The sequence below is a fragment of the Schistocerca gregaria genome, chromosome 3, assembly GCF_023897955.1.
Source record: "Schistocerca gregaria isolate iqSchGreg1 chromosome 3, iqSchGreg1.2, whole genome shotgun sequence".
NCBI classification, from domain to species: domain Eukaryota; kingdom Metazoa; phylum Arthropoda; class Insecta; order Orthoptera; family Acrididae; genus Schistocerca; species Schistocerca gregaria.
The window spans coordinates 539,519,085-539,540,993 of NC_064922.1; the positions used below are offsets into that span (position 1 = coordinate 539,519,085).

At 42.6% G+C, this 21,909-nt stretch overlaps 1 protein-coding gene across 1 annotated transcript in view; it reads right to left on the reverse strand.

Annotated features, from left to right (window-relative positions):
• Positions 1–7,908: 7,908 nt before the first annotated feature.
• Positions 7,909–21,909, reverse strand: part of LOC126355454 (serine/threonine-protein kinase 33-like) — a 106,620-nt gene continuing 92,619 nt past the window's right edge. Inside the window, exons 6-7 of the mRNA XM_050005769.1 lie at positions 9,570–9,728; positions 7,909–8,057 (exon numbers count right to left, since the gene is read on the reverse strand). Of these exons, the coding sequence (XP_049861726.1) occupies positions 7,909–8,057; positions 9,570–9,728 (308 nt within the window). The remainder of the gene's footprint in view (positions 8,058–9,569; positions 9,729–21,909) is intronic.

The following is a 21,909-nucleotide window of genomic DNA, read 5'->3' on the forward strand; positions in this document are numbered from 1 at the left end:
GTAGCCAGATTTCCTCGGTTTTCCCTGATGTCACTCACCTGAGAAAATGATGTTTGTTCTCCCTGCATATCCAGGCCTGCTTGTTAGACAATAGATGTCTAAGTTTGTTGTTTCTGGGGAAAAGGGCACTGCTCCCAATGTTCCTCTCAATTCCCTTGTGCCAGTTCTAGGATAAAGAGCTTTTCCCTCATGCTGATGCAAGCTGCTCTGCTATTCACGTTCAGAATAAAAGGTGTTCTCCCCTGCAGGGCGAAACCTGTCTGTTAGACAAAGGAGGACAGTCTGAGCCTGTGGATACATAAACATGTTCTTCACCCGATATGTAGAAACCTTTCAGTGACATAAAAACCACTTAACTTGTTTTTCCAAACCTATTATTGACACAGGTATGTAGGTCCCTGCAGTCACGGTTGTCAGATCAATTGTCCTAAGCACAGAATTCACGATGGGTACTGGGTCTTCCCCTATCGTTACACATCACTTGCCTCAGTTTAAAGTCCAGCTGTCCAAAATTTAAATGATTCCCATCTCACGTCACTCTAAGTTTAGACGTGTCCACATACGATACGCGATGAATGTTTGTGCCTTTAACACCACCTTCGAGAGAGTCCTTTTTCCGCAAAGTACAGAATCGCCAGATTGATCGAATGAATACCTTGGAACCATTCTTTAATATCTGTGTCTGTCTTATATATATATATATATATATATATATATATATATATATATATATATATATATATATATAGAGAGAGAGAGAGAGAGAGAGAGAGAAGTGGGACATTCACAGTCCTGTATAATGAACAGTGTTCTGCGAATTGCAGGGAATCCATTACTATGAAAAGCTGTACGAAACTCCTAAAAGTATTTTCTCAGTCGCATCTATACTTGTATGCAGTCTGAAATAAATCGAACTTCTCTTTTCATAGCTGTAGGGATTCAGAGTCAGTGTCAGGCAGTGACGAGATTCTGTCAGTACCATACATAAGTTTTTCGAATCATCATCACCGGAACTGAAGTGCTACGTTCTCGTAAAGTGGTATCTAAAGACAGAAATCCGCTTGTCAAACAGTTCTGAAAATTTTAGAATGCACCTGCCATTTAAACACATCAAAGCCATACCTTCGCATCAAATATAGGTCCCACATCCCATTAAACAATTCCGATCGCAGAAACTTTCTTAGTTGGAGCAGCATCGTTCTTTGATATCGTAAAGTACTCCTGCAACTCTTATTGGAAAATAATACACATTAAAGGATGGATTCTGTTTTGCTTGACGAATTCGGAACGTATCAATGCCATTAGCAACATTCTAGTCTCATGTATGCCGTAATGTACACTTATTTGCTGTTCACCAGTAAACATATGTTCCTCTGATTTTTGCAGAAACTCTACTACTATGCTCTGGCTTAGAAATCCAGATGGAAACCTGCTGTGTGATTATACTTTGCACGAAACATATCAAGTCATCAGTAACGATTCCTTAACCTTACGTGAGATATTGACTGTTCTGCTGCCTGTGACATTGTAGGTTCTGTTAAGTTGTCCGCCTGCTTGGCTGAGGGATAATGTGTTTTGCCTATGATGCAGCGGACCCGGGTTCGATTCCCGGCAGGTTTGGAGATTTTCTCCGCTCGTGGACTGGGTGTTGTGTTGTCCTCATCATTGTAGCATCATCACCGACACGCAAGTCGCTCAATGTGGCGTCGCCTGAAATAAGACTTGCAACCCGGTGGCCGAACTTCCCCGGATGGAGCCTCCAGGCCATCAGTGCCACTCGATCATTTCTATTTTTATAAAGTTTACCTTTAATGTTCCTGAACTGCTTTGATTCCTTCTGTACGTCCGATTGTCTCGTTATGAAGTATAACTTTGCTGTAGACGAAGAAACTGTTGTCTTCATCATCACGTTATTTGTCATTTGCCGAGGACTTTCATTAACCAGCTGTTGTACGTCTGTACTTCTCCCATATTTTACCAGGACACTTGATACTGTCGGTTCTTGTAGAGAATTGCTGTCCAACCCTGACTGACGTACTCCATTCAGGAACGGAAGAACAGATTGTATAGATTCCAACAAGTAACGCCACTCTCCGTGTAGTAACTCAAGCATAACGTAACTGAAGCGATAGCCTCGTAACAGAATTATAATTTTTAAGTAGATAGGACGTTAGAAAACTTCGTAGAACGGTGTCAGAGATTTGCCGAATAGAACAAGAACTGGGCTTATTTTAAATCTAAGTGTACCTGGGCACATGCAGAAACGAATCGCACGCGCAACGCAGCGCTCCTGATGTCCAGGCATGGAGCTACTGAATCGCGATCACTTGCTATGCACACACGACGCTGCAATGTCACTGCACGACACTGCACTTTTCTAGAGCGCATAGGCTGACACATAGGATGCTACGTCAGCCGCCGCCCCCTCTCCCGGTGGCTGAAGCGGGTCGTCCGCGTCGGAGGAGATATAGCTGCGGTTGACGGACACTGCACTGTCCGAGTCGGTGGACGTGTTGTGGAGTCCCGATGGGAGGCCTGTCGTCGTCTACGCTGGGCCACTGGCGTTAGCGTGCCGTGGAAGATGTACGAGTATGCTGATTTTACTCTGTTCAATGTTCCATTCACAAGAATATCTACTGTTTGTGCATGTTTCTGGAGAAACTTGCATGGGCCAGAATGCCAGAATATGGACCGCGAAGCGGAGGTTTAGCGACCTCTGTTTGGAGCAGCACATGTGTACAATACTCGAGGTCTTAGTGAATAAAACAGTGCGGTATACCACGTCGCGAAGGCTTCTGTGGTGTAATTTTAAGGGGACGGGCAACTTTGTGCTGAAACCATAAGCTCAGACTGTGTTTTACATAAGTGGCAAGCTTGGACCTGCAGACGCAACAAACATCCTTTGTCTCGGGAAAGTGACATCAAAGGAAAACCCTGGAAATCTCGCGACGATGCATGATGTGCTTTGTATTCCACGTCAGCCATCATGTGAGGGCCACCTTGGATTCAGCCGTCATGGAACCTGTGCTTACATGTAAAGGTTGCCGTCTTGGATTCCATACTTATCACAGGTGACCAACTTTTACCAGCATGAAAATGCACCATCTTGGATTTTGAATTTCCCGCTAATATATGCATAGGACAACTGCCACACTTCCAAGATGATATCAGAGTAAAAACTATTGGCTATCTGAGTTCTATATTTAGGATGCCTAAGTGACATAGATGGACCAATATGACAATGCACCGTCTTGAATATTTTGGATTCCGTGTCAGTTTATACATAGGAAAACAGCCTGACTTCCACAGTGACGTCATAGGAGTGGGGAGAAAACCCACTACCACAATTGGGCTATTTTTTTTATTTCCCACTAATTTTGGATTTCCCACCAAATTCTTGAACTTCCTGTCAGTTTATACAATGGGCAATTGGGGTGAAATCGGGAAGCAGTACGTGGTGTTATAAGAAGAGGGGCGAAAAGAGAGGGGAGAGGATTGGGGAGGGGCAAATCTGGCAAAATGACCTTTCGGCCTGAACCAACACTTTCTATCTACTAACGTTGATGAAAAAGCCTTCCAATTATCGAATGCTATCCAGTTAGTAATAGAAAGGGCTGTGTCACTGAAGAAACAAGTCGTTGCAGCACAACTAACACTTTGGAACTCAGAACGTAGTGACCTTAGAAGACAAGCTCGTAAGGCTAGAAGAATGTATGTCAAACGAGTTTGTACGACGGAGATTTTCGACTATTTCAATATAGGTAACTAAAAGGGAGATTAAGTCTGAGATCAGGGCTGCAACTCGTACTTAGTGGAAGGCATTCGTTCCTAAAAACCTGGCAGTTGATCCATTGGCTGAACCCTGAAAACATTACAACTGAGAAAATGAGCTATCCCGCTGACCTATCCTCAGTGCTGACTGAAGGCCAAATGAACAGGCTGAAGTTCTCCTTCAACTTCCCCTTCGACATGATGACCAAAAGGATGACACTTTCACAAAAAAAAGGAAGGAGCTAGAAGAGCCCTATGACAAAACAGCTCCCTTATAGCCATGTACTGATACACAGACGACTGAAATCGTGTGAGAAGTGAAAGTGGATGGAGCTCCAGGTCCCGAAGGCATACACGGAGAGTAGTGCAACTAATCCTTACACGAGAAGAGTATTTAATGAACGCATGATCCAGGAAAGTTTTCCAAAATGCTGGAAAACGGCAGGAGAAAATAAAGATCCCGTAATGCCCAAATCATACCAGCCTACCTATCTAATAAGGATAATGGCCAAAAGTTTGGAAACAATGCTATTTAGCAGATTAAAATACCACATGTTTCCCATGGATTTACATAACGATGACCATAGACTCGGAAAGGGTAAGAAGAAGTTGAAGCATTTTCTACTATCATTCGCATAAAATTCTCCACAAAATTAATGTTCAAGGCCAATCCTCTCATCTGTCAAATAGCAAAGCTAGCGTCTCCTATCTTGCTCCTGAGATGCCTTCCTCTTCATCTATCTCTATTAGCGACGCAGTCTTCTTTTCCTTTATATTTTCCTTAATTATGTTTCATCATGTCTCTCTATTCTTATCCTCCCTTCACCATGAGTCTCCCTCATACTCCCTGCTGCCAGCACTCCTATCTAAAACCTTTCTCTTCAATAATGTATTTTTCGAGGTGTACCTTTCTAATTGTTTATCTCACTTTTTGTATTAGATGTAGTTTAACATGCCTACTAAAACATATGACTGTAAAATAAGTAGATTGCCTGGTTAGATGTAAGAGAGGGCCTGATGGCCCTAATCTTGCCAGGTTAAATAAATAAATAAATGTAATGAGGATGCTATTAATGAGGCGAGAAAATTAATATACGCTGCAGACACAGAGTATGGAACAGACATAAAACAGAGACCGATAAGTAATGCTGCCATATACCACATCAAAAGTTACCATACGCCTCAGAAAAAGCAAGGCCAACTGTAGCGAACAGTCGCAACTGCAAAGGCGAGCAAGATTTGTAGACGACCCTTTGGGGAGAGAACCAAGTGCGATAGCACTAAGATCGCTCTGTCCAATAACGGAAGAAGGAAGGGAGGTGGCCGCAAGCGTCATCTAAAAGGACCGGGAGACTCAGTGAAATATAAGTGTTGCGCTCTGACCCGTCACCATACTATCTGGAGGACATAAAATATTGCTAGAACCGACGGAGTGACCGATCCGGTACGGAAGATAGAAACTAGATAGATTCCTTTTGCATTGTGTGCAGGTGTATCCATCCCATACTACTTTAAAGGGAAATAGTGAAGCTACATAAGACAATATGCTGTTCAGTGAGGCTCAGTGACCCTAACATTATCATATGTCATCGTAAGTATTTCATGTACGACAGTGCACGGTAATAATATGTTCCAAAAAGCTGCACGCGATGTGCGATTCTTCTGGGGGTCGTATCTGTGTTTCTGTTGATCATAGACGTAAGGGGTCAAGTATTTTTGGATAGCCCTAGGTCTAGCGACAATGTGTAAACCTATCGTAAGAACAGTCGTAGTGTAGCTATCCTAAAGTACAGGATCGAAAAATACAAATTACACGCTTCCTCCAGGACAGGAAAACGGAGGAAATCGGTTGATTCCTTTGTGTTAGGTACAGTCTAGAGTGGACCTTAGGTGGCGTATAAAATCATCATTTGTTTATGGGTGTTTCCTTAGAAAGCCCCGAAAAAACATAATTTCATGGGCACCAAAAGCACAAATTGTGGTGATAACAAAGTCTATAATTTCTATTGACGGCAAATTGTCGAAAGTTTTACCATCTGTTCTTAAGACGGTGTTTCGGAGGTCTTTGAAACTTTTTTTGATATCATTATCCGTTACCGAGATCCAATGGTTCCAAGTTACTGCACTTATGCAGAAAACCGCAGACTGGAACCGCGCGACTGCTACGGTCGCAGGTTCGAATCCTGCTTCGGGAATGGATTGTGTGATGTCCTTAGGTTAGGTAGGTTTACGTGGTTCTAAGTTCTCGGGGAATGATGACCTCAGATGTTAAGTCCCATAGTGCTCAGAGCCATTTGAATATCCTTGGCCGAAATTATCTAAATAATTGATCATAGGAAACGGCTTTATTTTAAATACACATTCTTCAGACATATATCGACATTTTCCCGTTTTCTAAAATCTTTTGTCTGTTATCAAGACACATCCGAGAAACTAAGTTTTTGGGTACCAAAAGTACCAGCCATGAAGATGGACACGTCTGTAAATTCTATGCACAGCGCATCAACAAAATTTTTACCACATGCTTTTAAGATGATGTTCTCGCGAAACCTTGGAACTCTTTTCGGTATCATTATCCGTTACCGAAATCCAGAAGATCAAATTTACCGCTCTTATTCTTGTTAAAATGCACATAATATCCGGTCTGAGGTTTAAGTGTAATTTTAACTGACATAGTTAACGATGGGTTCTGAGATCACCAAACTATGTTTTAGTCATCATTTAAAAACATTATAACCTGCTGTCTCTGCACAATGGACACTTAACGCCTATATAGGTTGTCTAGAATTGGAAATTATTCGATGGCGCCCAGCTTACAAAAAATTATTTTGTCATACTAAATTCTCTGTAGTTGCAAATCAAACAGCGCATTTTTTCGTATACTGTTAATGTATGAATGTTGTGCATTTTTATGTAAAGTAGTGTAAACTGAATCTGCACTGGATCCGTGGCAATTTCATGTTGAGCTTACATTATGTATACTTATAAATAAACTGTCAAAACTTTACTGACCTATGTAATTCGTTTTATAAAAGCAGCTCATCCTGCTGTAACAAGGAAAAGAAGGTAACTAGGTGAAACATACTCCTGATGGAGTACAAAAAAGGCGAATATGTTCGCTTTTGAAAGACTGACAGTAAAGTGAAGAACTAGCTGCTCAATACTCATTCCGCCTTCCTCAGAACAAATTTTTGCATGCGAACATATTCACGCATTTTTGTGCTGAAAGAGAGTAACGGAGAGACAGCGATGGTGGAAGGGAGAAGAGACAGTGCAAGTGGGTGAGAACGAGAGAGGAGATGAAGATGGTGGTCGAGAGAAAGTGGGAGTGAAAGAGACACACACACACACACACACACACACACACACACAGAGAGAGAAAGAGAGAGAGAGAGAGAGAGAGAGAGAGAGAGAGAGAGAGATGAATGAAGACAATAGCAGTGGGAGCCTAAGAGAGAGGAGATGTGATGGTCAGCGAGAAACAGTAGCACTAAAAGAGAAAGAGCGATAGATGGAGACAGTAGCACTGGTAACATAAGAGAGAGATGACAGTGCAAATGATAAAGAGAGATGGGTGGAGACCAGACCGACGAACTTTAACACGAAAAGAATTAGCTCACATTCCCGTATTCCCTATACCCAACTGTTAAAGTTACCCGGTCTAGGAGCCAAATCCCCAAGCAAACCATCGCCACGTCGTATGTGTAGACAATCGTGGCTGAAGATAATGTCATCAGACTGTTAACGAGAAAGAAAGAGATGTGGCAATGGGAGAAGAAATGAATGGACCAAGACAATGGCAGTGGGACAGAGAGACAGTGAAAGTGGCAGAGAAGGAGGCAGTTGTAAGGCAAAGCTAGAGACAGGGATGAAAGTGACAGTGGGAGAGACAGAGAGGAGACAGTGGAAGAGAGACTGTGAGAGGCAGATGCTGGATATGAAGGCTTCACAGGAAATAGAAATTGGGTAAAACAGTTTAGAATGCTGTACGTTAAAGGGGAAGGAAGATGTTTGCATGCCAAAATTTTTGGTGAGGAAGGCGGAAGGAGGATTGAGGCAGCTGTTATCCCACTTTTCTGACATACTCTTTTAAAGAGGAGCATATATGACTTTTTTGTGCGCCGACAGGAGCAGTTTTCAGCTGGCAGAAGTGTTAGTTTTAGTGTTATTATTAGTAACATTGTTTTCAGTAGTAGTAATAGTTGTTGTTGTTGTTGTTGTTGCTGCTGCTGTTATTGTTGTAAGTGCTGATTTAGCAATAGAAGCAACAGTAGGTATAAAGATAACTGTAAAATTAGTCAAGATAATTTGAGATAACGAAAACCTATGACTCCTTATCTGTTACAGTAAAGGAAGACCCTACTGACTGAGTGAAGAGATGCCATTGGTAAACCGCATGTAGCGTAGTGTATAGGTGAGGCGGTGGTAGGAGAAAGAACTAAGCATCAGAAAAAATATTATTATAGACACTCTAAACTTAATTCAATGTTCAGAATAGAAAAAAATAAAGGAAAGCAAAATAAACAGATTATCAAAAATATTCACAGACATATAATTCTATAACATATAATTATATATATTTAACGGTCCTTCGTTGTCATCAAAAAGGGACTATGGTTAATATATAAATATTGTCGTGCAGAAGGCCATGACCGTTGGCTCAATAGGTAAGTCCCAGTTTTCAATCTGTAGGTCCGAGATTCGATCCCCAATTGGTCTTGGGATTTTTTTGTAGCTTGTTGTTTCTTCCACCTTTGGCAATGATTTTTCTATGTAGAATGTGTGGCGTTACATCGTGGCTCGGAATTGATGTTAAACTGTAGGTTCCCCTGCAACTGACTGGGTAAGTCAGTTCAAAGCTTGTTAGAAAGCAAAGCATACCAACTCCAATAGGGCCATGCCTAGTACAGTGCTGAGGTGTTGAAATCAGCTCGAGAACAGCTTTATAAGATATTACAACTAGAATGCTCATTTAATATGCAATGATTCTCGACAATTCTGCCGTGTTTACCACAGTTGCATCGAATACATACACCGTCTGTTCTCTGTCCAAGAAGTTCCGAGACTGACTTTACTTCTGCGTATAAGCTATGTGAACGCAATAACTATGGCGGCAGCTTGAACTAACTACAGTAAAAACTGCCGGTGTGCATTCGACCATTCAGTTGTGATCAGACAGAGATAAGTGAAGGACGTGCAAGCAAAGTTTGTCAATGTTGTTGTGTCACAAACCGCAATATACGAGCACCATTTATAAATCAAGACATTCTTCAGAATATTATAAAGCAAAGCGCACCTTGACTTTCGAACAAAAATGACGACCCGTACTGCGACTAGATGATAAATCAAAACGTGAAAATTATCTTCTGGTAAAAATGATCATGGGTGACGCGACTTGTTATCATCAATACGAACCTACCACAAAACGAAGAAGTGCAGACATTCACACGAAGAGTCAATGCTTTGACGGCATAACTGACATTCAGACCAATGTGACACGCAAGTTGAATGACATGACCAATAAGACAGTATAATGTTGTTTTACGAACATTATGTGAAATGTATTCAAATGGGGGAGTCCATGTAGCACACGTGAAGCATTAAAACCACTACCTTAACATGAGACCTTTGACAGGCAAAGTTCCCAGTTTCGTTTCCCTGTCAGGCACACAGTTTTAAGCCAGGAAGCGCACACTCCGCCGTAGACTGAAGATACATTCTTTATATATACTGCTATTTTTTAAAATCTTTGTGTTTGAACTGTCGATAAGATTTCATGATTATTGGACGTAACTTACTGACAAATAGAGGTTCGTCGTTGAGAACTCGCTGTTTGAGCTGGTCGGGATTGTCGCCGGTGAACGGGAACTCGCCGACGAGCAGCACAAACGTGATGACGCCCATGGACCAGACGTCACACTGGTGCGAGTACATTCGCGATTCCAGCACCTCGGGCGCTGAACACACAAGTCTCTGCTGTGACTGACAAGAACGGTTCATCTGAGGTATATGTTATTTTATCTCTAAGACTGTCTGAGAGGACACGATTAGTTTTACAAGGACCTATAACGACAAAACAAATTACCAGTGAAAGAGCGTAGTTGGGTACTGATGTGCCCAACTTTCCGCTTTTTATGTCTGTTACTATGAATACTGAAGTATGTATTTGACTAGAATTGGGTGCCTTGACTCTCTGATTAACAGGAACTGAGCCTCAGTATTAATGCAACTCCAACGTGCGAATTTGTACTAATGTGATAAAGAGTCAGACAACTAATACAAGCCACCATAATCATATCCACAACCAATAAATACACTGGTGTGCGAAACTTACGGACAAGAGTAGCTTCAGCGTGACGTGTCACTGCCTCGTAGCAATGATCGATTAAACTTGGAGCATACATGAGGGAACAGCTACAGTATAATCAATAAAACTTCAGGCGTGCAACTACATAAATTCACCTTCTTCTCCTTATAATATTTCGGCTGAATACTGTCCAGCCATCTTCAGAGTGAGCTGAGGTGACTGACGCTCCAGCACTTGTATGGTGCTTTTAAACCAGCGGACCGCATCACTACGCATGCGGCCATAGATGCACAAGGCGCCAGAGACGTTGATAGACGGCAACGAGGTATGATATATGCACGCAATTAGATCTATGGCTGCGCAGTCCATCCATTCGGTGATACCTATGTATCACTGCGAGCTGCACCGTCGCGACGTCTTTGTGATTTTATTTCAGAAATTGCCGGATTCTACGATTTGTCCAAGCTGAAGTCGCTATCTCTATTAATTAAATTCGTCGCCAACCGAATTTCAATTGCTTCCTTCACTACTGAGTCCCAGAAAGATGAAGTCGAGGCTAAAATTTCGACGTTATCGTACACCATAGAGTGCCCAGTGTCAATGCAGTGCTCTGCCACCGCAGATTTATTGGGTTGTAAGAACCGGGTGTACCTGTGGTGCTTTGCGCATCTCTCCTGGACACTACGTGTCGTCTGTCAGATGTATGAACGGCCGCATTCACGGGGGATCTTATAAAACCCAGACTTCCGAAGCACCAAATCATCTGTAACGGAACCAAGGAGTGCTGCTGTCTTTGGTGGAGGTTCGAAAAATCACTTTCACTTTGTGCTTACTGAGGATCCGTTCTGTTTTCGACGATAGGCTTGCCACATATGGCAGAAAAGGCATGGATTTAAAACTTCCCGTATCTTCTTCTGGTTTTCTTATACCTACAGTTGGTTTCATTTGTAGTGCCTTACGTACCTGTGTGGAGAGTACCTGTTGGCTTCAAAAAACTCTTTTGAGGTGTGGCAGCTCGTCCCCCAGAATGTTCTCGTCACCAATGATGTGTGCTTTGTGTACCAGAGTTCTGAGTACACCCATCGCTTGCGAAGGATGCACGTAAATATAAATTCGTATCGGCCGGTTCTCGATATTCTGCGTGTCCCAAAGTACCATAACGTTAGCCAAGTCAGACTGCGTTCGTGAGGTAGCCACATCGAGACAGATGGCAAAGATTAGCTGGCTTGTGACGTCATCACAGCAAGAAACTGTTATTCGACGCTACGATGATGGTTTTAAGTAAAGGACAGAACTTTGTACCCACGCCGAGGGTTTTACCAATACCAACTTTCATCAGCGCCGTTGAAGAAGCTGTTCGTTCTCTTTCTACGGAATTAGCAGAAGAAATAAGACGCGAAACTTGTCCAGCAGTTATGAAGGCTCACCCACAAAGGAGTAACATACCTGTGGCAGAGAGGGCTGCTCTACGTAAACTTCGGCAGAACTCCGAGATGGTGGTCCTTCCAGCTGATGCAGGTAATGCCACATTTTTAATGTCTCGTGACGATTATCATGATAAAATGAACAATTTACTGAGAGACAGCACATACCGGAAGATCAGTGAAGACACCACCAACCAGATGGTAAGGAACACTGCTTCGCTTCTGAACGCCTCCCCCTTCGAACAGAAGTTGTGAGAAGATTGAAACCAAGTGGTACGGTTCCTCCAAGGCTTTATGGATTTCCAAAGATTCGCAACAATGGTGTTCTCTGCGTCCGACAGTGAGTAACACCGGCTCTCCAAACTATGAGTGTGTCAAACACTTAGCGTCGTTATTAAGGCCTCTGGTGGGAAAATGGGCGCATCACTTACGTAATTCTATGGACATCACTGGCAAACTGAAATCACTCAGGCTGAGCAATTCTGATATGTTAGTCAGTTTCAACGTAATGTCGTTGTTCACAAAGGTTCCTCTTTTGGAATCATTGTTTCTAACTGGAAAAACTTTCGATAAAAAGATTTCAGCTTTGTTTGAACAAGTTTTGACCACGATGTATTTTTTATTCAATAACGAATTTTATGATCAGGCTGACGGTGAAGCCATGGGTACTCCTTTGTCGCCTTTGGTGGCGAACTTTTTTTATAGAGGACTTCGAGAAGAAGGCGCAGGAGTGTGCTAGCTTGAAGCCTACAGTGTTTTGAAGGCATATTGATGACACGTTTATAGTGTGGCCCCATGGCGAAGACAAGTCAAAAGGATTTTTAAATCATCTGAATTCCATCCACAGACATTCAGTTCACAAGGGAAATCGAAAAATATAGATGCCTGCCATTTTTGGATGTGTTGGTACGGCGGAATGTTGATGGCACTTTGGGACATGTAGTATATCGAAAACCGACCCATACGGATTTATATTTACGTACAAATAGCAGCCACCATCCTTCGCAGTCGATGAGTGTACTCAGAACTCCGATACACATTGTTTACCAGAGCAGTCTGGAGGACGAGCTTCTACAACTCAGAAGAGATTTTGAAGCCAACGGACTCTCTCCACAGAAGATACGTAAGGCAGTACAAATGAAACCCACTGTGGATGCAAGAAAGACAGAAGAAGACACAGAAAGTTTTAAATCCATGGCTTTTCTGAAATATGTGGGAAGCCTATCGTCAAAAGTAGGACGGATCCTCAGTAAACACAAAGTGAAAGTGATTTTTCGCCCTCCGTTAAAGATGGTTTTATAAGATCCCCTGTGAATGCGGCCGTCCATACATCTGACAGACGACACGTACTGTCCAGGAGAGATGCACAGAGCACCGCAGGTACACCCGGCTCTTACAACCCAATAAATCTGCGGTGGCAGAGCACTGCATTGACACTGGGCACTCTATGGTGAACGATGACGTGGAAATTTTAGCATCGCCTTCATCTTTCTGGGACACAGTAGTGACGGAAGCAACTGAAATTCGGTTGGCGACGAATTTAATTAATAGAGATAGCGGCTTCAGCTTGGAAAAATCATGGAATCCGGCAATATCTGTAATAAAATCACAAAGACGTCGCGACGGTGCAGCTCGCAGTGATACATCGATACCACCGAGTGTATCGACTGCGCAACCATAGATATAATTCCACGCGTATGTCATTCGTCTTTGCCGCCGATCAACGTCTCTGGCGCCTAGTGCATCTGTGGCCGCATGCGCAGTGATGCGATCCGCGCGTTTAAAAGCACGGAGCAAGTGCTGAAGCGTCAGCCACCTCGGCTCATTCTGAAGACGGCTGGACGGTATTCAGCGGAAATATTAGAAGAAGAAGGCGAATTTATGTGACTGCACGCCGGAAGTTTTATGGATCTGTCTTTGCGCCTCGAAAATATGAAGATGCACATCAAGCTACAGTATAGCACCGAAAGTAACATAGTAAAACACCAAAGAAACGAACGGAAATGACACTTTTTTCGAAGACATACTGATGTCATCGTGATTCATGATGGCCCCTGGACATAAAAAAATTCGGAAATGGTTCTCAGTGGCGTCCGTGACCATCTCAGACAGCAATGCACGCTCTTCAACGTGCTCCCAAGCTGACCACATTGTTGGTAAGGACTTCTTGTGGTAGGGCACTCCATTCCTTTATCATCTCGGCTGGTAACTGCTACATGGTCGTCGATGCATGTGGATGTTCTGCGATGTACAGGGGAGTGGCAAAATAATGTGGACAGATGTAGTTACTTGGGAACAGTTTATTAATAAGGAGTTGGACCTTCATTCGTCCGTAATACAGCTGCGATTCTTCTTGGAATCCTGACATATAATGATTTTATTGTCCCCAGTGGAATGTTATGCCACTCTTCGATCGGAACCTCTTCCAACTCCTATATTGACGATGGATGCAGAAATTGCTCCGGAGTCTACGCTCCAATACCGAGCAGAAGGGACTGATAAAGTTAAAGTCTGTGGACTGTGCTGGCCAGGGAAGACTCTGCAGTTTAATTACATGCTTATCATATCACAATTGTACTGTCCTGGCTATGTGGAGGGGGGCATTATCGTCCTGAAACATGGGGGACAACATTTGATTCTTGGGGTGCATCTGATCACCTAAAATGTGCACATCATTTTTGGCTGTAACATTGCTTTTGAGAGTAATGATGGAACCAGCAGAATATCACGATATTGCAGCCCACACCATCACACTCCCACCTCCATGGTTAACAGCTGGAATCAAGCAATCAGGATTGTGGGCTTCTTTCGAGTTCTCCAGACGTAAACCCGGCCCGATGTTGAAAATACTGAAAATGTGGACTCGTCGGACCATATAACGTGTTTCCACTGATCAGTCGTCCAGGATTTATGCTTCTGACACCATATTCTCGGCGGACAGTGTCGATAGACACGGGGTCTCGAAGATAGCTATTGAGCTGTGCTGTCACTTTAGCCGCCGTAGTTTTGTGTTGTTTCGACACAATTCTTGTTAGCGTACGACGATCTCTGTAATTTAGTTTTGATTTGCGCCCACTATTACACGATGATGTCTTTCCATGTTTTGTGTAGACTGTCAAGACTGTTGAAATAGTTGCTCTTGCAACATTCAATTAGTTGGCTTCCTTGGCCACTGATGCTCCAGCTAATCGGGATCCTATAATCTGCTCTCTTTGGAGCTCTGTTAGGTCTTTCATTTCACGTCGATCTCGCTATCTGAATGCAAATACGAAGTGTGCACTACTCGTAAACAACCTGCACTGATGCCTAGTCCGCACTGAACACGTACAGTCCAGAGCGACACTTTGTTGACCATCAAACACAAGCATCCCATTACTACCACTGTTCACATTATTTTGCCTATTCCCTGTATCTCCCCAATTGATCCCATAAGTCATTCGCCTGCGTTTTCGATGCGGTCGAGCACTGTCAGGCATAAAAATCACGTGAAGACCGAATGCACCCCTGAAAAGACGCACGTTGAGAAGCAGTGCAATGTCACAATAACGTTGAGTGATGAGTGTGCCTAGTTCAATGATTTGGAGGTATGTATGCCCACGCAATATTATGCCTCGCCACACCATTACACCTGGACCACTAAAATAATCATGTTCGACAATGTTCCTGGATACATTCCGTGTTCCCTTCTCTCGCCAGTATTGTCGAACATGATAGTTTTGGTGGTGCATGTGTTATGGTGAAGGGAGTGTTAACATTACACGGGTACTCCTTTCCGTATCTTTGAACATGGTACAGTCACTGGTCAACGTTATTGTGACACTATACTCATTCCCATCACTTCATTTTATGGATGACAGTGCGCGACCTCATCGAACAGCGCAGGTGGAGGAGATTTTGGAGCGGCAGGATATTCGGCGAATAGGTTGCTCTTCCCGTTCCTCCGACTTAAATACCATCGAGCACGTATGTGATTCGCTGGGGAGACGTACTGCAGAACGATCACATGCACCAACAACTATCCAACAGTTGTCAACCTCGCTGGTGGAGAAATGGAACGCCCTATCACAAAAACTCCTAACCGACATTGTGGCCAGCACACAAAAAGCTAGGTTGCAGAGCTTGCTCTGCCGTTCCTGGCCATCACACACTGCCGAAAAGAATTAGTACACCTCGAAAGACGACGTCGTTTTTTATCCGACGATGAATGTTTCAGCACTGGTAAATAGTTGGTAACTAAGAGCCGCTTGTGTTATTGATCTGTAAATGTAATAAATTTATTGATTGGCGACTCCATGGAGTGCTGTGTGCACCACGACCATATATGTTATATAAAAAGGAAGGTCAGCGTTGGTCGTAATATTAATGATTTATTGATAGCATAATCGATTTTCGATCACATAGTGCTCATCTTCGGTGCTGTACGCATTAAACTCAGACACTGGTATCAAGTTATCAATAACCAAAACTGAGAAGCGATCACAATCTTCCTTTTAATATAATAAATTTATGTACTCCACATGCAATGTTGCAACAATAACTATTGAGTGAGTGGAAATCTCTAAAAGAATGTATTAATTTCTTTCCGGCAATCTATATATTACCTTTTGTAATGTCCTGGGGACCATCAAGAATCGTGATGATTTCAGTGCCTTTATTTTCTTTGAATAAAAGTGTAATTTTTGTTCATCTTATTGCATATTTGCTTCAGTTACCTTTTGTACTGTAGCAGTTCTTTGATTGTGTGTTGAACTTCAGGGATTTATTTAATAATTCCAGCTCTGGCTCCATGAAGCGGATGTCAATTTACTATCTTTATAAACAATTTAAAATTCATGTTCATAGCATATTTTGTTCTACATCCTCTACTGCCATATCTTTTATTAATCAATTAGAGTAGTTCTTGTGCTACTTCGTTCTCACTATTTTACTAACATAGGACATATAATATGTAACTGCATGGTTTAGCTATCATTATTGGAGCATAATAAAACAACATATAATATCTTGGGGACAACAAAGTAACCTTAAGAAGACGAGGACCGGTGGGATTAGGAAAGAAACAAACAATCTTGTCATACTAGCAATAAAGTTGAAATAAACAAGGCAATAATCAGAAAGGGCAATAAATGCAACACAATGGTAATTATGAATGAGGATGAGTATAATAGGATGAGCATGATAGGAAAATTCAAAAGTTCTTTAAGGAAAATCACAAAAATTAAACTAATAAATGTAATGACTTAATCAAAGGAACTTTAAAGATATGCAATTTTTCAGTTCTGAGAAGTAATGCCTCCCGTTTTTTATGTGAAAACTCTTAGAGCTTCATAAATAAAAAAATAAAACGTTATTAACATTCAACATATGTATTCTTCATGCAGCCAAATTAGTAGCCCTCCATTAGCAGAGAGGGCTCTGAATTGTGGTATGTAACGTGGCGTATGTAAAGCGTGAGAAACAGCACGCTGTAAACGAATTCCGAAATCGGACAGTTTGTCCACACATCGAGCACCCTTTCCTTAAGCATCAAATACCAGACCACACACGAGTGCTGCAATCATCCGACGCCTTTGGTTCGCTGTCATAGGTCATCCTCCATGCAACATCGACTTGGCCCCATCCGATTTTCATTTCTTTCCATTCGAGGGTGTCACTTTGATAGTGCTGAAGCAGTGCAAGCGGAGCTAAGGTTATTGCTCCGTCAAGAAAGTAAAACCTTCTACGGTGACTGTATCAACATAATGGTTTCCCGTTCGGAGACATGTGTTCGACACCAGGGCGACTATGTTCAGGAATAAACATGTAGACATGAAGAAAAACGATGTTAAATGTTAACAACGCTTGTTTTGTTTAAAGGCTTTATGAGATTTCTCATGAAAATTCGGAGGCATTACTTTCAAGCATGTCCTCATATCACAATAATTTTGAAACACACTACAAAAGATATATAATACCGCTGCACCATGTTAACAGCATATATCAATAGGTTTGATAAGCTTGGAAGTCATTAATGTTTGTCGATATGTCTCTGAACAGCTGTTTAGTATAAACCGAGCAGCGTCGAATGACCCCAGGTAGGACAATATTCTGTGCGAGTAGGGAAGTGAGTTTTATGTTTACGTACATATGCCACTAAGACAGTAACTATTTTAAAGCGCTGACGAGTATAGGATGTTGTTCTCCCCTATGCTGATCAGCATATAGGAGTACGCCCTTGAAAATAGTAAAAAGCCGAATGTAACTAATGGTGGTGTAAATAGCACTATCCTGTAACAAGCAGGGTGGAAAGTGAAGTAGTCCTTCAATTAATTTGTAGCTGTGGTACCTGAAATGAAAATACTCACAGAAATACGTCCAATCAATCGTACAATTGAAGATGTTTGGAATGACCGTAAAGTAGCATGTAAGTTCACTATTTTGCGTCTGCTGTGATTCCAGAAAAGTAGCATATACAGCACACAAGAGTGTCTTTTTTGTGAGTGTAACAATTTATTGTGTGATATTGAGCAATGATCTGCACGAGGGCATGCTGAAAAATAATTTCCCTAAATTTTTATGTCAAAAATCTTAACGATTTTTAAACAAAACCAACGTGGTAGTCTTTCAACATTTTTATACTTCACGTCTACACATTCATTTCTCGACATAGTCGCTCTGGCGACGAACATATCTCTGTCAACGCGAGGCCAGTTTGTTGATCTGACATTATAGAATGTTTGACTTTTTTGACGGAGCCACAACTTCATCTCTGCTTACACCGCTTCATCACTATCAAAGCGACATCGTCAAAGGTGTTCTGTAAGTTCTGGAAACAGATTAAATTCGCACAGCGCCAGTTCGGGACTGTATGGACCATGATCGATGAACGAAAGGCGTCTCACTGTTGCAGCGCTAGTGTGTGGTCTGGCACTGTCATGCTGAAGGGCAGGTGCTCGATGTGTGGGCGAACTCTTCGAATTCGAATCTCGATTACAGTACGCTGTTTCTGGTGCACCGATACAGTTATGTTGGACACCACCACGTTACACGATGCAGTGGAGCCCTCTACTGACAGGGGGCTGCACCATAACTTGCGTCAGCAAAGCGGAAAGTCGAACGAACGATATGCATGATATATGATATCACAATCGATACTGAGGACAGAATAAAAAAATTCGAAGGCACCAGTTTTCAGCACGCCCTCGTATGTCCAGATGGCTTTCTCAAACAGTCAATTCTTTCGTATTCCAGATATCAAAAATTGATGGAGGCCATCCATGCTCGATTCGAGCAGTTGTGTTTGAGGAGGGCATTTTTAGACACTTTGATGAAGAATTTTTCTAAGTATTTTCGCCTAGGGAGGCAAACGAGAGCGCATGTCATGATGGAATGAAAAGTTTTTCCCATTACCACGAGTATATCAATACCATCTGCAGAAGGTCCAGGCAGTAGTAGTGTGCGCTAAGAATTCAGCAGTGGTATTTACGGTGCTATCAACCCTAGCCACAACAGCTGATTTTTGGAGTATTTGCCAATGAATGCAACTTTACTCCAGAAAAATGTTGAATCCGCACAACAATTACATTTCGGAAGACGAAAATCCGCGTGCACAAGTCATTAGAAGTAACCAGTACCAGTCAATGTGAACATGTGGGCTCATAAAGTTTGTGACTGGGTTTAGTATAACGCCAACCACTCTGCCACTATGGGTCCGTCTAATAACGTGGCTGCATGATGACGGAGCTCTAAGCTCAGATGCAAATGTTTGGTGCCACCTGGGCGCCACATATCCCAACTGATAGACTGGTAGAGGAAGACCAGGTCCATAGTCAGCAGTGTCACCATCTTTTACATCTTTGATTATGTTCTATAAGGTATTGGGTGTGGTGTATGCTAGTCCTCTAACAAACGAGGTCTGTTCAGAAACTTCCGGAACTTTGTTCAAAAATTTTTCTGAGCTTACCTTTTACTTATTGTGCATGGTTTCCATCGAAATACTCTCCTCCACAACTGATACAGCGCTCCCAACGCCTTTTCCAATTCCGGAAGCCGTCTTGGTACGACTCTCGCTGAATCGCGCGAAGCGCCGCCTGCGAATTTTCTTTTCTCTCGTCTATCGTTGCAAATCGTTCTTTCAACTGGATCTTCGACTTTGGAAATAAAGAAAGTTCGCAGGGGCCAGGTCTCGAGAGTACGGAGGATGAGGCAGTACAGTGATTTCGTATTTTGTGCAGTAGTCACGTACCAACAGGGATGAATGTGCGGGTGCGTTATCGTGATGCAAGAGCCATGAATTGTCTCCCTACATTCAGGCCGTTTCCTTCTCACATTTTCTCACAGGCGTCGCAACACGTCCCGATAATACCATCGATTAACAGTTTATCCCTGTGGCACAAATTCACGATGAACTAATCCTTCAAAGTCAAAGAAAACTATCAGCATGGCGTTGACATTTGATCTGAACTGACGAACGTTTTTTCGTGTTAGATAACCGTCCCCGACTCATTGTGAAGATTTAACCTTGGCCTCAACATCATAACTGTAGACCCACGTTTCATCACCAGTTATCGTTCTTTTAAGAAACATCTCGCTCTCATTTGTGCGATCCAAAAGCTCTTCACAGATTGCGAGGCGAAAGTCTTTCTGGTCTTCACTCATGAGCCGTTGGACGAACTTGGAGGCAACACGAAGCATTCCAAGATTTTGTGTGAGAATTTAATGACATGATCCAACTGAAATGTTACATTCTTCCGCAATTTCTCGAACAGTCGGTCGTCAATTGAAACGCACAATTTCATTGACGTTTCAGACATGAGCGTCGTCGGTAGACGTCGAAGGGCGTCCTGAACGAGGATCGTCTTTAACTCCCGTCCGGCTATTTTTGAACCGTGTCAATCACTCGTAACACCGAATACGGCTTAGGCACTCATCACCATAGGCTTCCTACATAATTTGACGTGTCTCTGTAAAGATTTTCTTGATTTTCATGAAAAATTTAATGCAGTTTACAGGAGTCTTTCTCAAATGTCTTCCTCCACCCATTTTCCGCCAACTGGCCGCCTTCACAATGGACTGCTGCCTGACCCAGGTAAAATGTTTTGAGAACCAGCGCTCTTCTGTCTGACCTTAAACGGAATGGAGGAGAGGGTTTTGGCCAGACGTCCCTCTGCAGGTTTGGTCCACTGAGTGCTGCATCCCAGAATCACTTACACAGCCATGTTGATGCACTCAGCATTTATGGCTCGCAATTCATCTCTCTCCCTGTTCTCTGTGGTCTCTACTATGGCCTTTCGGGTGCAAATTCTCTAGAGGTCCCACATGCCGTTATAACAACATTCTGTCCACAATTTCCCCATGTAAAAAAACTTCATAAACCACAGATACTAAATCTGATACTGGGGGACACCGAGATTATGACCTAAAATGTGAAAGTTGATCTGAATGACAATGTTATTAAAGTGAGACAGTTGCGCTGATGACAGACACCTCATCCGTTGACTCACGGTGCTTTTGTTCACTCCTCTAACTCTGCCATCTCGAAATTCCCAAACTGTGTGACACAACGTTTTACTCAATACGGCATTGAACAATAATTTACAGACATACAGCAATGACACCTCCCGCAGTTAAACATTAAACACAGGCGTGTGCAGGAATCCCAGCCGCATTTAGCTCGAACACACCATTAGAAAAATTACGAATGTTCCGGAATTTTTTGTACAGACTTCGTAAGGGGTGAGCCTCATCGCACGAATCCTCGCTAGAAGTGAAATACTGAATGCAGAGCCACTTCAAATTGGAGGTCGAATGTTTGAAGCCATTTCGTAATTTACTGCGTGGTGTGATGTTCCTGCTTGTGTTCTCAAGGAAACATGGTTGGATGGTTGGTTTAAAGGGACCAAACTACATAGGTCATCGGTCCCTTGTTTCATAAAGACACGGAACACAGTGAAACCATCCATTAGTCATTCGAAGCACAAAAGAAAAATTCCAGGGGAAGAAAAGCCCCAAGGTCAATAATAAAGCAACATGGAAAACGTAGCACAGCAACCAAAACAACATCGAGAAGAAAGGCAGAAAGAATCAAAACTCTACAGCAGAGGATCGTGGCTGGCTGATCACGAAAATAAAAGGATGAGCCAGCCACTCTGCAACACGTTCAAACCTCCAGCCTAAGAGATTAGGGTGGAGTCGAATGACAACACGAAACTAAGTAAAAGATACAGCACAAAAGAGGGTGATGCAATAAAATTATATGGATCTATAAAAGCCACTTGCGCGAATCAATCTTAAAACCCGATCTGCCATAGAGACATTGTCACCTAAAAGAGATGGTAAATCACCTTGGAGATTAAAAGTTCGCCTGAGGGAGGTTAAAAGAGGACATTGCAACAATGTATGGGCCACCGTCATGTTTGCACCACAGCG